This window comes from Felis catus, chromosome C1, assembly GCF_018350175.1.
Source record: "Felis catus isolate Fca126 chromosome C1, F.catus_Fca126_mat1.0, whole genome shotgun sequence".
In the NCBI taxonomy this organism is placed as follows: domain Eukaryota; kingdom Metazoa; phylum Chordata; class Mammalia; order Carnivora; family Felidae; genus Felis; species Felis catus.
Genome location: NC_058375.1, coordinates 85,837,730 through 85,853,922, shown reverse-complemented (window position 1 = coordinate 85,853,922; position 16,193 = coordinate 85,837,730). Strand labels below are relative to the sequence as shown.

At 38.5% G+C, this 16,193-nt stretch overlaps 1 protein-coding gene across 2 annotated transcripts in view; it reads right to left on the bottom strand.

The window, feature by feature from the left end:
* Positions 1-1,867: 1,867 nt before the first annotated feature.
* The window catches only part of CDC14A (cell division cycle 14A), a 191,366-nt gene continuing 177,040 nt past the window's right edge, over positions 1,868-16,193 (bottom strand). Inside the window, exon 17 of one of the 2 annotated variants that reach the window (XM_045036286.1) lies at positions 1,868-4,163. In XM_045036286.1, the coding sequence (XP_044892221.1) occupies positions 4,134-4,163 (30 nt within the window). In that variant the 3' untranslated portion in view covers positions 1,868-4,133. Of the gene's footprint in view, positions 4,164-5,946; positions 9,655-16,193 lie in introns of those variants that run through there. The other variant, XM_045036285.1, reaches the window with a different exon arrangement.

The window sequence follows — 16,193 nt, the reverse complement described above, 5'->3', positions numbered from 1 at the left end:
AAATAGCCAGTGGTGGTGTGAATCTTCGCTATTTGGGTGGTATGCAGGTTAAAGAAAGGTATGGTGAGTGAAAAGGTCACTTAGTTTATGTTTGTCCATTTGAAACCAGTTTCCAAGTAACTGTATGTTGCATTAAAAGTAGTCTTTTGGGGGCGCCTGGGTGGCTCAGTCGGTTAAGCATCCGACTTCAGCTCAGGTCATGATCTCGCGATCCATGAGTTCGAGCCCCGCATCAGGCTCTGTGCTGACAGCTCAGAGCCTGCAGCCTGTTTCTGATTCTGTGTCTCCCTCTCTCTCTGACCCTCCCCCGTGCATGCTGACTCTCTCTGTCTCAAAAATAAACGTTAAAAAAATTTTTTTTAAAAAAATGAAAGTAGTCTTTCGAAGACAAAAATCATAGGACTTCACTCATAAGGACTTTAAGAGACAAAACAGATGAACATAAAGGAAGGGAAACAAAAATAATATAAAAACAGGGAGGGGGACAAAACAGAAGAGACAAATATGGAGAACAAACAGAGGGTTACTAGAGGGGGTGTGGGAGGGGGGATGGGCTAAATGGGTAAGGGGCATTAAAGAATCTACTGAAATCATTGTTGCACTATATGCTAACTTGGATGTAAATTTAAAAAAATAAAATTAAAAAAAAAGTAGTCTTTTGATGTAAGTTTCTACTTGCACTCACCAAAAAGGTTTAAAATTCTCTAGAAAAGCTATTTTTCTCCTTCTTGATATGATTATCATAATTCAATCCATAGAAAAGGAACAGGGTGGGAATATATTAACATTTCAATCCAGCTCAAAATAACTTCATACAATTATTTTCTACGTTCCTTTCTAAGCCATGAATGCCACTACTATGAAAGCTATGTGTAAATAAAGAAGTTTTATCTTCTGATATAAAGTATATCTTGCTGTAATTGGAAATTCCCTAATTAATCTTCAAAGGAGACAGGCTGAGACCAAATTCTTGCCTTGCTGGGTGTTATAGAGAGGACTGCAGGGTTTTTGCAAGCACCATTAACTCTGCCTTACAAGGTCACTTCAGGAAAGAGCCCAGACTTCTTCCAGAACATGAAACACCACAGAATACTGTCCAGCTTATATACCAACAACTGGTGTAAGTGGAAACCTTTAACACATTGGTAGTTTAACAAATGTCACAAAGGAAAGCATACAAGTGTGAACCATTTTGAAAATACATTTCTGTGGCTTATCGTTGGTAAACTCATGTTCCACCTGTTTATTGCACCCCAGCTGAATAGATATGGGGTAGCCTCTCCAGCTGTGTTTGGAGGTTTATAAATCATCTAGGGACAACAAAACCATGTAAACTCAATGACAGCTAGGTCAGGAATTTGTTGGAACTGGTTAACTGACTGACTAAATAGTTTGAGTGTGTTCTTCATAAGAACTAAATCTGGAGAAAAATATTTTCTGCCCTTCATGAATTCCGAAGAACTCTCCTTCCCTAAGATGTGGTCCCATGACAACTTCAGTACCCCACCTGTCTCCTGCAGTGTTGTGAGAACTTCTAATTGGCAGATTCTCAACTCAAGAAGTGAAACTACCTTCCCACCCACACCTTTTCCCCTGTGTTCTGAAGTAAAAAAAAAAAATGTAAAGACAAAAGAGAAGGGCAAAACCTTAGAAATTTCACAACCCGAGGAGATCCAGTTTTAATACATAAAGTATCTTTAATAAGTAGTGTAGCTTCTTTCTCTCAAGCTGCCTCTTCCAAGAGGTGAGGTTTCTTCCATCTGATTTATTTCTATAATTTCTCCTTAAGAAAAATGGCCATTCTTAAAAGGCACCAATCACCAGTGTATCATACAATAGTCGTAAATGACCAAGCAGGACCCAAAACTCTGATCACAATCAGTGTTTTATTAACAGAAAGGAAAATTATATAGAGAGAAAAACAGCAGGAGCCTGACATTATCTGACTTTTGTGAAAGGCAACATATAACGTTTCTTTGTGCTCACTGTCATATACTTCAAAAAATGGCCACAACCTGGAAAGTCAATACAAGATAAACTGAAAATCCAGAATGGAGATCTTGAGAAACTTGAAAGGCACCAACCAGAATGGATCAAATAGAAAATTATAAAGAGACTTCAGTACACTGATAACTCAAAATCCAAATTATAAAAGTCAGGGGAAACATAAATTGCATAAAACTTTTATTATTTATTAGCAGTGCATTTTTCTACACTTTAAAATAGAACAAATTATCTTTTGGAAGGTAAACTATTCATAACAAAATACATGTCAACAATTTTTTTATTTTTGGAGTAGAATTACTTTGCTATATACTTTCTATATTATATACATACACTTCTTGATTTGTCTATGTATGGACATGTGTACAAATAATTCTAAGACATACACATGTTGATACATAGGACTAATATACAACATAATTATGGAGAATTTATAGTAGTCAATTTTACAATCATTTCAATAGCTGCATACAAATTAGTGTTCACAGAACTAAAACTGTCCATATGGTTCCCTTTTCCCCACTTTTCAAACGTCATCTGAATTACTTTTCACTGATTTTTTTTAAATACTACCATCTTCCTGTACCACTAACCACTCTTTTTTTTTACAATAACTCATAATAAAATATTTTACTCTTTCAGTTTTAGAAAAGGTATACAATTTAATTTCACTTATTTTAATTTTTGACTCCTAAAACATACAATTCATTTTTTTCATCAGCTTAGTGCAATTATTTGGTACTGCAGTTACTGAAGCTTAAGTAATGAACCTGAGCCAAACATTCATTCAAATGCCTTTTTAAAATGTAAAACATGAACAAGATGTTTTGCCGAAGCATGTGTAATAGCCTCAAGGTACCCCGTCCTTAATAAATATATTATAAATAACTCAGTGGTTGAGAGGAAAGCACTTCATGTGGATCCACTTAACTGTCTGAACAGTCCATTCTTAAGCAGCATGGAAGATAATCAGAATCTAAGGCTCCCCACACCCCATGGAAATGAAACCTACGGGCTTCTGAGGCCTGATGCCAGATTACACTTACATAAAAGGGCTGTGAGCACCTGTCAGGGGTCCCTTCATTTCCACGTTAGGTTTCTGACATGCTGGCTTGTGTCTTAGGTGTTCGTAATCTGTTACAAACATATCTCCTTTAATACAGAGAAACAGCAGCATCTTATTCAGTTTTTCTCTTCATTGATTTAAAACTGGTGCCAGACCACACATGGTTACAGACAACAACCTCGTACCAAAAGCAAAATATTCTAACTGGGTTAAGAACTCTCGAGAGGAAGAAAGAAATAAAAGCATTTGGAATGTTGAGTCATTTCATAGAGAAAAACTGTGTTTTCAGAAGAAACGTTCAGTGAATTCTGATCTTCAACTGGATGTTAAATTTTGTTAAAGCCCCACAAGGATGCGAAACTAAACAGCTGAGCAACAAAAACAAAAGGGAAAGGAAACGGTCTGAACAAGCCACATCAAACGATTATCCTCTTGCCAGAGATAAACTTGCATAAACTCAAAACATTAGACTGACTTCCCAAAAGAATGAACTGATCTGCCCTATTCATAGGGGACATAAAAAAATCACTTTCTAAAAACTTTCTCCCTTACTTTTTCTTAATAAAGAGGAATTATTTATTCATCGTAGACAAAACCATACTAAATAAATTCAAAATACAAATTTTTGGTAGCAAACGACAAGAAAATCTAAGTCAAAATAGAGTCTAGTTTTTACATAATTTTATAGATTTATAAATTTATCAAAATAGTCTTTTAAAGTTCACAATACATACATAATGTAACACTGTACATGTAAAGGTAGTAGCAAATGTATTACCGAAATACATTAAAAATAACCTTTCAAAATACCAAATTCAACATTAAAACGGTCTTAAAAAGCATTGACATCTCCATAAACATAGTTTCAGTGCATTTATAGTAGTCATTAACCAGAGTTTTCTGGTTTCAAGTCTCTTGAAGGTCTTATGTGAGTGCTCTCCTTAATTTAAGGTAAGAAGGCAGAAATATCCCTCGAACAGCAGTGGCTTTCTCTCTATATTGCTCGTCCAGATGAAGACACTGTGTCTAAGAGTGGAACAGCCTTCGTCGGAGCGGCAAGGCCTTAGTAATGAACATATTCAGACTGAAGGGACTGTGCAGGGGGGAGAGACATAAACTGAGGTTAAAGCCCATCGCATACAAGACTCGTGGTACACATCATGCAGCTATTTCCTTCAACACAAGGCAGTTTGGGTCTATTATATAGAAGATAAGTGAAATAAACTAAGAAAAAAATAGAAAAGGCTAGGGGGGAGAAAAACAAAAACAAAGCACCTGCTAAGAATAAGATATGCAATTATGTGGAGTGACTGCAAGAAAACTTTGTATTTTAAAAGGCCTACGATTTATTAATAGCAGTTAAAAATGAAGTATTATGTGCAAATTGGTAGGTAGCACTAAACTCACTTCTAAGCTTTTGTGCAATGAGTTTTACTCAAAAACATTAAGTGATATTTGTAAGTAAATTGAAGTTTATCAGAATATACTTTAAGATTATATATACTTTAATCCAATACATATCAAATGTTAAAGCTTCTAATGCAGTAGAGTTAGCAGTCATCTAAATAAATTCCTTAAGAATGCTTGAATTTAACAAATAGCTTGCAAATCCTTTCCTTGGAGGGGGACACAAAGCACTTCTACTTTTGAAATCTAAGCTCAAGACCCAAAAGCCCTTGTGCAGAAGAATCTTGCAGTTATAACATGATAAATAGCGGGCAGCTTTCAAGAAAAGAAGATACATAAATTCCTCCCCCGTCATATTAGATAATCACATATAAAAGGAACATGGTTGGGATATGTAACCAGAATGCATTGACAATAGACATTATCCAGGAAAAGAGAAAGATAGAGAGGAAAAAATGGCCAAATACTTATATTTGAGCAGCAAACAGCAGTTAGAAAGAAGGAACACAAATCAGTTTAACACGAACATATTCTTCTGCACAATTCTTCAAATACCTTAGAACAACAAAGTTTATTTGATTTGCCACCAAATGTCCTTTTCTACTTCTCCAATAATTATTTTTCAAGTTGATCTGTAGCATGCTATTAATAGGTCTTATCAGTTCTGAGACTGGCCCATTTTGTGGATGGTAGGGGTATCGGTAAAAAGAATGTCAATTATGCAAAAATAATCTACAAAAGATTCAAACTATCTTTGCTCAGCTTCAAAATTCCAGTGAATTTTATACCCTATCGACAGCCATTTACTCAGTAAGCATCTATCAACACTGTGAGTCAAAAAGTCACCAGCCTGTCCTCAAGGGCGAAAGTCCACACTGTCATACAAACAACATGAAGAGACAAAGGTGTCAATGTTCAATAACATGCATAGCGTGAAGTAACACTGTACACACGAAAGGATCAGGCAAGGGAAGGGAAAGCTTGGGGAAGGCAGAGGCTCCCAAGCCTGCAAGTTTCAAGGAAGAGGTTAAATGTTAAGAGCTGCTAGGAAGAATGGAAAAGGCTGGCAAGTTGACTTTCTCACTACAGGATGCAGTTTATGCCAAGGCTTCAGAACAGGGGACATGATCAAGAAGTAGGGCACTATAATGTAAATATGCCTGAACTCACAGAAAGCCTAAGAGGTAAGACTGAGAAAAGTCCAGTAAAACTGTTCCAATGTCTTGAAGCCTACATACAATTAACCTGTAGGACCCTCAGTTGCCATCCTAACAATTAGAACTTAAAAGTGGACTATTATTGGGGCACCTGGGTGGCTCAGTAGGTTAAGCATCTGGTGTCAGCTCAGGTCATGATCTCACGGCTCATAAGTTCAAGCCCCCACGTTGGGCTCTGTGCTGACAGCTCAGAGCCTGGAGCCTGCTTCAGATTCTGTGTCTCCCTCTCTCTCTACCCCTCCCCCACTCGTTCTCTCTCTCTCTCTCTCTCTCTCAAAAGTAAATAAACATTAAAAAAAATTTTAAGTGGACTATTATTTTTCCAGCTGTTTTTCGCAGTTTCTTTTGAAGTCTGGCAAGTAGGCCAAGAGAGCAGGGCCAGGTGGTCCTCCCCAGCGGCAAGCCTGCTTGCTATACAATGGCCAATGCTTTGGTAGTAATATTGAAATTTTGCTTTTGTTCCAGTTAGAAAAGTTATTTATGTTACCACTAATGGTACTTCTATAGCTCCTCAGATTGTTTGTAAATTTAGAACAAAGTTGTTTCTGCAAACAACCCTAAAGTTCCATCAAGTCTCAATAGACAGAGATATAGCAAATGAACAGATACTAGGCAAGTGACCTTTGTTAAACTAACTTTCTTTCAGGGTAAAGTATTTCATATGTGCATCAATATGGAGGGGGTAAATATGTGTATGTACATATCTTTACTTATTTTATGGAATCATGATGCCCACTGAACTGGAAAACAGAAATAGTCTACAATCACTTTAGGGATTTCTGTCATTCATAGAAGTATATATTCATATTCACCTCTGGCAGAAGCTTTCCTTACACACAGCAGCGGTCATCACTCTGGCTGCTGTTTCATCTAACCTACAGATACAGTTTAGCACAATCCCTCTTGCTTCCTCTGCCATCCCGCCCCCTCTCCCCCCACCATGTGCTCACTTAATGTTGCCCAACTGGCTCTGAGTCCTCTGTAAACAAATAAAGACATGAGTTGGCTGAAGAATGGACCTTCTGTCATGCTGGGTAATTCATTCAACAAATAATGATTAAACATTAGTAGTATACATTTGGCACTGGGGGATAAAAATAAGATACAAAAGTTCTTCCACAGTTTGTTTGTACGGTATAAAGAAAGTGAAAGGAAATAATAGATCAGTAAAGAGACTTAATAAATTAGTCTGACATCAGCATTTTGTAACAAATTAACTTCCTTTCATTTTCAATCTAAAGCAAAAATCTTAATGGAAGTGGAGTTAGGGAAGAAAGAGAACTGGTACAGTCTACAAGACATATTCACTTGAAAAAAAACATAACTAATATTTCTAGGCTTTTTCACTGGGGAAGCAATTATGTGGGATGACAGTAACATTTTGATTTCACATGTTTCCATGATGGCATTGTACTGAGGGTCTCTGGCTCATCTGTTACCTGTATCCTAAAGTTACTAATAAATATCCCAGAAAACACAATAACCCATTATTAGCATTGCTAATTTTTATAGCAAAGATGCAAATGTATTTTGTATCCCACAACCAATATCATTACTGCTGTTGACTTTATTATTCAGGAAATAAAGTACAACTATCTGGAATTCTTAATAAACTAGATATATTACTGAAGAGGTCAATTATTCTGTGATAGATATTTGTTGAGTACTTCCTATATACCAGGCACAGTTCTAAACATTTTATATGTATGAACTCATTAAATACTCCAGACAACTCATTTTACAGATAGGAGATTGAGGCACAGAGCAGTCAAGGACTTTGCCCAAGGTCACACAACAAGGAAGTGGAAGAGCTCATATTTTAACTCAAGCAGTCTGGCTCAAAGCCCAAATGCTTAGCCACCATAGTATAACACCTCAATATACTTCTAGCCTTTGTCCTGTGATCACTGCGTAATCAGTCGGACATTCTCTATCACCTGAACACAAACAAGAACCTGAAGCAGGGGTGCCTGGGTGGCTCAGTAGGTTGAGCCCCATGGTTCATGACATGGAGCCCCATGTCTCAGCTTGGAGCCCACTTGGGATTCTCTCTCCCCCTCTCTCTCTCCCTCCCCTACTTCTTTCTCAAAATAAATAAACTTAAAAAAAAATAACTTGAAGCATGGTGTGATCCTGAGGAAAGAAATATTACAGTACAAAAAAAAGAAAGCAATATTTATTATACCATAAAGGAGATATATACATTTTAAAAATGAAAAATCCTTATAGGACCTAATCCAAAGTAATTTTCAGGAATACTAAAAATAAATTTCCTTTATAAAAACACCCACACTTCAGTATTCTGATGAAAGTTTTAATTCTGCTTGGCCAATGTTTATCACTATCATAAGAACTAATACCTAATGCATCTGAAATAAAAAAATAAATGCAGGAATGACAATGGATACGGTTATGGAGGAAGCAGTGCTTGAAGTATAAATATTATTTTACAAGGTAGCACTTATTTGTATAATCAAGAGATTTTAATTTCTCAAACAGAATATTCAAGTTTCTGTGCCAGTAAGTTCAACGGGGTTATAGTGAGTTAAGACCAGATCAAGTTTATCATGAATATATGGTGTTTTTATAGTGTGAATCCCATAAAAGTAATAATACAGCAATATTCAGCCTGCAAAATAAGGATAAAATTACTTTACACTTGCAGCCCCCAAAATTTTTATGTCAAAATATAAGCTTCCATCAAGAAGTCTTGTTCCCTGAAAGCAGTTAGATTTGACATAAAACAAAGTGTTAGGTAAGGAGATCAAGACAATTTGTTCTGTTCTGGAAATTTGCTACTAATCTGTTTTGGCAGATGTAGGTAGTGACTTTAAAAATTTAGCTATTCTGGAGGTGTTTCTTTTTTAAACAGCCCAGTTACCTAATCACGGTAGAAAAATGTCTAATGACGACAGGTATAAATACTGTAAAATGGTTACTAAATACAACTATACGTTGACTATCAAAAACAGCAAACTGTAAAGAATAATGAAAAATTAAGGTCTTTGCCAGCAAATTAATGAAATGGTGTCTTACTGTTCACATAACTCAGACCAACAGACCCTAGGACCTGGAATGTTAGTTTCATACTCGGTCAAAATCCTGACTCTCAATCGCCACGCGCTTTTGCCATACTGACTTTCCCTCTCCTGTATTTTCCCATCTTCCGAGTCCCTTAAGGAAGAGAAAGTAGTCTACTTGGTTATTGTTGGTTTGAGTTCTGACTACAGAAGCAAAAAGCACCTTAAAAAGTGATTTGCTTTCATGGCATAGATAATTAAAAAAAAAAAAACACACATTTGGCAATATGGTATCTTATTTTAAATAAAACTCTGGTGTTGAATTTTAATGAACTGGGGAAAAAATAAACATTGATTAATAATAAGTTTATCTATAATTGCCTCTATACTCTGGGGTCTTTTATGGCTTTGCAATAGTTTCCAGTTTTTGTATTGCTTGTATGTTAACGACACGCAAAATGTGTTCATTGATACCATTTCCACAAATATGGTTTCACAAGACTGAATGTTTGGCATTTGCTAGCATAATAATACTTCTCCAATAACACTGGTAGAGAAACATAGCTGCATAAGATTTTTTTGGCTAAGGATTTTGATAAAATCTGCTTTGAAGGAGGTGTAACATTTTTCTATAACGTTCTCTAAGCATTTCAGGGACCCCAAGATTTAACAAGCCAATTTCGTTTAATTAAAATGCTATATAAAAAATTCTTTCACCTTCCCACCTAACTTTCAATAGATTCTTTTTTTTCTGAGTGAACTTAATTGTGCTTTTCAACAATCACAAAAAGCTCATTTGTTAGATGACAGATGGTTGTTGACACCTTACTTGACTCAGCCAACCATTCCGTGAACGTTTCCAGTTCATCTGAACACCAAAATTATATTGATGCAAGCTCGGTTAAAATGTATTTTCTCTTATTTTAGTAAAGTCACATTTCTAAAAAAAAAAAAAAGAGAGAGAGAAAAAGAAAAGAAACTCTCAGATGATTGTATATTAAAGCAAAAGCTGAAAATCTGTTTTCCTTTTTGTTAGTGCTTCATGTGCTGACGGTGATAATGGGCTGCTAAGCACCTTAGCTCTTTGCTTCGCATTCGTGGACCTAGATATATTATCCAATTTTTAATTCAGTAAATATTTATTAGGTACTCACTGTACTTTGGCACCTGAGAAAACAAAGATGCCTCCAAGAAGCTTAAAAGCTAGTAGAGAGGAGAGAGAATCACATACAGCTGTCTAGAATATAAAAGCAACTCGAAGGTGGGGGGCGGGGCAGGTGTGAATAAAGTCCCAGGAGAGTCAAGAAAGATGGGTCACAAATGTTTCATCAAAGAGATAACTGTGGAGACAGGCCAGGAATTATAAAACCCAGCAGAGACAAGGAAAAGCAGAGTGAACCACATGTGTTAGAGTGTGGGTGCAAGGATGTGGCCCTATTGCAGAGTGCTGGTGGGTATGCCGTGGGGAGCTGCTGGAGAGATAAGATGGGGGGGCACAAGGGCTGCCAGGGAAGGGCCCCAATGACAAGCCAAGGGATCTGACCTCCACAGATCTGTGGACCTCACAGGCAAAGCAGAGACAATGAACAATTGGGAACACAGGAATGGTCTTAGAAATCTAACACTGGCCACAGTATAGAGAAAAGATTAAAGGCGGGAGAGACTTAAGGCAGGAAGAAAATTTAAAGGGCTATTCCAATAGTCCACAAAACCTTAATCAGGGCAATGCTGTTGAGAACGGAAGAACAAAACATAGACAGCTTCTAGGGACAGCTGATAGTACTGAGTGACTGGATGTGCAGAAGGAAAGGCGGCCGTAGTGTCAAAGAGGATTCCAAATTTCTAGTGTGGATGACAATTACTAAGCCAGGAAACAAAAGGAGGAGCAGGCAATTGAAGAAGCAGCTAACACCCATAGGAAGTTAGAAATTGCCCAGGAGACAATCACCCAGAGAGAGAAGTGGGCCAAGGTCTGAGCCTTGGGAAAAATCATGAAAGGGTTGGCAGAGGAAGATAGACAGGTAATAATTTTAGGGGGAGGGAGGATGAGAAATAGGAAAATAGCATTCTAAACTCAAAGGAGACAAAAAGAACAAGCAAAAAGGGCAGGTGATATTGTCAAATGCTACAGAAAAACTAAGAAGGAAGAGATCATCTGATCTGGCCTGAAAGAAGTCAGGGGCAGCCTGTGGGACAGGCTCTCACCAGAATGGGGCTTCTCTGGTCCCAAGGTTGGCCATAAAGGAGACACTGTGAGAGGTTACAGGACCCAGGGAAGCAATTGGCAAGATCACTCTGACCAACCCGGATGTACCTGTTTGCAGGTGAGGAGACAGGCAAATGGAGTGGAGTAGGGACTAAAGACATAAGAGAGGAAGGCCATGGATGAGTGACTCCCTAGAACAGTGTGGAAACAACAGTACAGGGGGGCAGAGTTACCATTGGAAAATGGTAGAAAATAGTAAAGATTCTTTTAACCTAAAAGGAAAGGAAAAAGAAGGACATGTCAGATGAAGGGTCACTTTGAGGCAGAGAAGAGGACAGTTAGGGGAAATCACTCCTGATGATTCTATGTTCTCGGTGAGACTCAAGGCAAAGTCAACCAGCCCTGGAGGCTGAGGCAGCTGTGTTGACAAAGGATGCTAAGAAGTTTTGGAACAGCCAGTGTGGGAAACAGCAAGGGAGCCAAAATGGGATAACTAAACTACTTATGAGCACCCAAGGGCCAGGTAAATCAGAAATTCATTTAAAATGGAGTTAATTGGTGGCAACGTAATGGGATTTTCTCCAATAGTGCTTAGAAGAGACTAGAAACAAATACAAAAACAGTGGACTTGATCTTATTTTGGAGGCTAGTGATTAAGTGGCTATGGAAAGAAGATCCAAGTACAACATAGAACATTGGAAAGAGGAAGCAGAAATGACCATGTGGGCCACAGAAGGTGGGGAAACAGGCAGGGACCACAGAGAGGTCTTGGGGAAGGGTTAGTAGGTGGGGTAAATGTCTGAAAGGAGACTTACAGGATTCAGGATATCAGAAGAAATGCTTTAAGCAATAAAAAGGCCAATGAAATGGATTTCGAAGTGAATAAAAATAAAGATCACCGGAGTTCAGAAAGTTTAAAATACAGTCGTCACTGCCTCTCTGAATCTTGACTTCCTCCTCTGTAAACTGTGGACTAAATAAATAAGCTAATATATATATGAAGCACCTACTACAATGGCCAGCACATTGGAGGTACTCAATAAGTTACTAATGATGGCAATGATAATGATTAGAAAAATGTTACTGTCGTCGAGAACATTGGCAGTAGCCCAGTGGCTAGAGGAAAGCCAAAGTCCTCAAAGAATAAAGATGAGTGAATGGCAGTGAGGAAGACAAAAACAGCAGCACACCATCAGGTGTGGTTTTCAAAAAAGAAAGTACAAATACAGTGTCTAATACATCTTAACTGTAAAGATTTGAGAGTTACCAGAAAGCAAGCAATTTGCACTTATGGGGTGAATAAGGGGAATTAGGTTGGAATAGGTCAGCCTTATTTTGCTCACTTTCAAATAGACTTTAACATTTTCTCCTTTAGTTTACTGCTTGCAATGGGTTTACTGCTTGCAATGTTTGTGCTCCCCACCCACCAAATTTATGTGCTGAAATCCTAACCATCAGTATGATGGTATGAGGAGGGGGCCTTTGGGAGGCAATCAGGACAAAAGAGTGGGAACTCCATGGATGGGATTCGCATTCCTATGGGGCCCGGGGAGCTCTCTCACCCTCACAGCCACATGAGGATAAAATGTGTGGGAGAAAAGGCACAGCAGGATGCAAAAATATGATCAACTTCTTTAAGCCCACAAACCAACCAAGTCACAGTAGTAGGCCACTGGCTACAGAGATGGAAGTCAGCAGTGACGGCCAAGTGTTCTTGAGGGTATACAGGCCAAATGCCCCTGGCCTAAAACTGAGGCTGGGATCCCCCACCCATGAGAAGGACTTGAGAGGGACCACAACCACTGCCCTGGGGCCGGGCTTTATGCAGAGCTGCATCCTTGCCTGAGAAGCAGGCCTGCTGAGCTCACCAAGGGAATAGAGCCTGGGTCATGAAAGTCTGTTTCTAGACTGGAGGACCGAGGATTGGGGGTGGGGGGGCGGTTCAAGTGGAACCAAGAAGAAAACCAGTGGATGAGGAGGGAAAAAAAAACAGAGAGAAGTGGGGAGAAACAAAAAACTCCCATCCAGTGTGAACCTACAAGTGAAAATTCTGAAACACACGAGGAGGGGCACCTGGGTGTCTCAGTCGGTTGAGCATCCAACTCGATTTCAGCTCAGGTCATGAGCTCACAGTTCGTGGGTTCGAGCCCCACGTTGGGCTCTGTGCTGACAACACAGAACCTGCTTGGGATTCTCTCGATGTCCCTCTCTCTCTCTCTCTCTCTCTCTCTCTCTCTCTCTGCCCCCCCCACTCTCAAAATAAATAAATAAACATTAGAAATAAATAAAAATAAAACACACAAGAAACATGAACACCAAGAGAACTAACAAAGTTTTCAACCAGGAGATGAATTCTCACAGGCTGAAATGCAAACAACAAAGCCATCTCAAAACAACCTGTCATCTGAGATCCTCAAGGTGAAAAAATGAAGAATACCCATAAAAAGAATAAGAAATTATGAAACAAAAATAGGCGGGTCCACATAAAAACAGATGGCTGTCATAAAGAATGAATGATAAACGTTGGAAGTAAAAGACACAGCCGTTGAAATCAAAAGGTCAATAGGTTGGGGACACACTCCAGAATGGACACAGTTAAAAGAGAATTAGTGGGGAGTGCGTGGATGGCTCAGCCAGTTAAGCGTCCAACTTTGGCTCAGGTCGTGATCTCTCAGTTAGTGAGTTTGAGCCCCACGTCAGGCTCTGTGCTGACAGCTCAGAGCCTGGAGCCTGCTTCGGATTCTGTGTCTCCCTCTCTCTCTCTCTGCCCCTCCCCTACTCGTGCTCTGTCTCTTTCTCTCTCTCAAAAATAAATAAACATTTTTTAAAAATTAAAAAATAAATAAATAAAAGAGAATTAGTGGATTGGAAAATACCAGGAGGAATTCAGTTAGAACACAGCCAGAGTAACAGGAATTTAAAAATATAAAACAGAAGGAAAGAAATACTGAGGACAGATTGAAGGGCTCCAACATAACTCTACGGGGTATTACAAAAGGAGGAGTGGAGGGGGGCAGGGAGGGCGCACCTGGGTGGCTCAGTCGGTTGAGTGCCCAACTTCGGTTCAGATCATGATATTGCAGTTGTGGGTTCGAGCCCCGTGTCAGTCTGTGCTAACAGCTCAGAGCCTGGAGGCTGCTTGGGATTCTGGGTCTCCCTCTCTCTCTGCCCCTGCTCCACTCACAGTCTGTTTGTCTGTCTCTCTCAAAAATAAATAAACATTAAAAAATTAAAAAAATAAGAAAATAAAAAAATAAAAGGAGAAGTAGGGGAAAGGCAGATAAAGTCCAAAAAGATAGTGGCTGAGAGTTTTTCATCATTGAAAAAGTCGTCAGCCCTGAGACTGAAAGTATACATTAAGGCCCAAAGATAAACTATATGGAGTGCATATCTAGGTATGTTATGGTGAAACTTCAACGAAAAAGAGAAAAAACTTACAATAATTGGTTTTGTCCTTCAACTATAGAAGCTTTTCAAGCAAAGGATGACATTAGGAAACTAGTATTTAAAGCAGATTCTGGCAGCAGTGCAAAGACAGAGTGAAGGGACCAGAAAAATGACAGCAGGTGATCAAGTAAGCCAGAAGATGCCTCCATGGAGCTTTCAGTCTAGTGGAAGAAAATGGCTTATCCATCTTTGTCTTACCTTCCTGGACTAAAACAAGACTGCACTCATGGTAGACACTCATATAAATATTAGATAATTTTTTTAATTGGGCAAGTCTTTACACATATATAAAAAGCACTCTCGTTTGCTCCTGGCTAAATAAATAAGTAAAGCAAGATTAGAAAAAGACTCTTTTCTATTGACTTAGCAGTATTTGGTATTAAGTATTTGGTATTGGTAAAACAGAAAGTGTCAAATTAAGTTGAACAACCAAGCCAATTAAAACTCCGACGTACTTGAGATTAAAGCAAGTTCTATACCTGAAAGAGTCCTTTCAAATGGAGAGTCAAACAAAACTGACAGACTTTGTACAGGAAATTAATGTAAACCACTATTTAACATGGGAAGCTGAACTTACCCTTAGCTCTATCTGCAAACCCTATGTGCACCTAACAGCTGATACACAAATTTAAAGGCATCATCTGAACCATGCTAATCTCAAAACAACTTGATGCTTTCGCAAGTAACATTCCCAAGTCCACTTAGAAAGGAAACAAAAAAGAATACCAATGTTGAGTAAATGCCAAAGATATGGTTCAAAGATTGAGCTCACATTCTTGGGGCACCTGAGTGGCTCAGTCAGTTAAGCAGCCAACTTCAGCTCAGGTTATGTTCTTGCAGTTCATGGGTTGGAGCCCCGCCTTGGGCTCTGTGCTGACAGCTCAGAGCCTAGAGCCTGCTTCCAATTCTGTGTCTCTCTCTCTCTGCCCCTCCCCCACTCACACTCTGTCTCTCTCTCTCTCAAAAATAATAAAACATTTAAAAAATTACAAAAAAAAAGGAGTGAGCTCATGTTCTTGATATTGACATCCCTTAGCTGAAAAATTTAAGGTAATGCTGAAATTCCATCAAATCTAAGGTATGCCACAACAAAGAGAAGAGAGGGGAAAACCATAACAATTTAAACATACAAGGTTAGAAAGCTGGTACTAATCCTTAGTATCAAATATAATATTTAATCTTTGGCGCACCTGGGTGGCTCAGTCGGTTAAGCATCCAACTCTTGATCTCAGCTCAGGTCATGATCTCACAGTTCATGACATCAAGCCCTGCACTGGGCTCTGTACTGAGAGCGCAGAGTCAGCTTGGGATTCTCTCTCTCCCTCTCTCTCTCTGTCCCTCCCCCACTCTCTCTCACACACACATACACACTCTCCTCTCTCTCTTTCTCTCTCTCTCAAAATAAATAAGTAAACCTAAAACAAATAAAAGCAATAAAATATTTAATCTTTAATTAATCTTTGTGATTCAATATTATACTTAAAATCAGGACAGGAAGATAGTTTTTGAAACACAGAACAGGCAGAAGGAAAAGACATCAAATTTAAATCAAGAAAAGCTGTTAACCTCCCACTGGAAAGTAGGAGCATTTTATTGGGAATGGATGTTTAAACAGTCAATAAGCAGTTCATCACTATCACACAAACATTACTCCAAAGTAAAATTAAGCAGGCTTTAATGCAAACGCCAATCCCTCAGATTTTCACCAAACTGGGTATTTTACCAAGCTTGATCTAATATTTTGATCTTATTCTAAGTCCTACTTTAAGAATCAGTAATTCCTTCAATAAATAAATAAAACATAAAACATATTCCGACTAATGCCA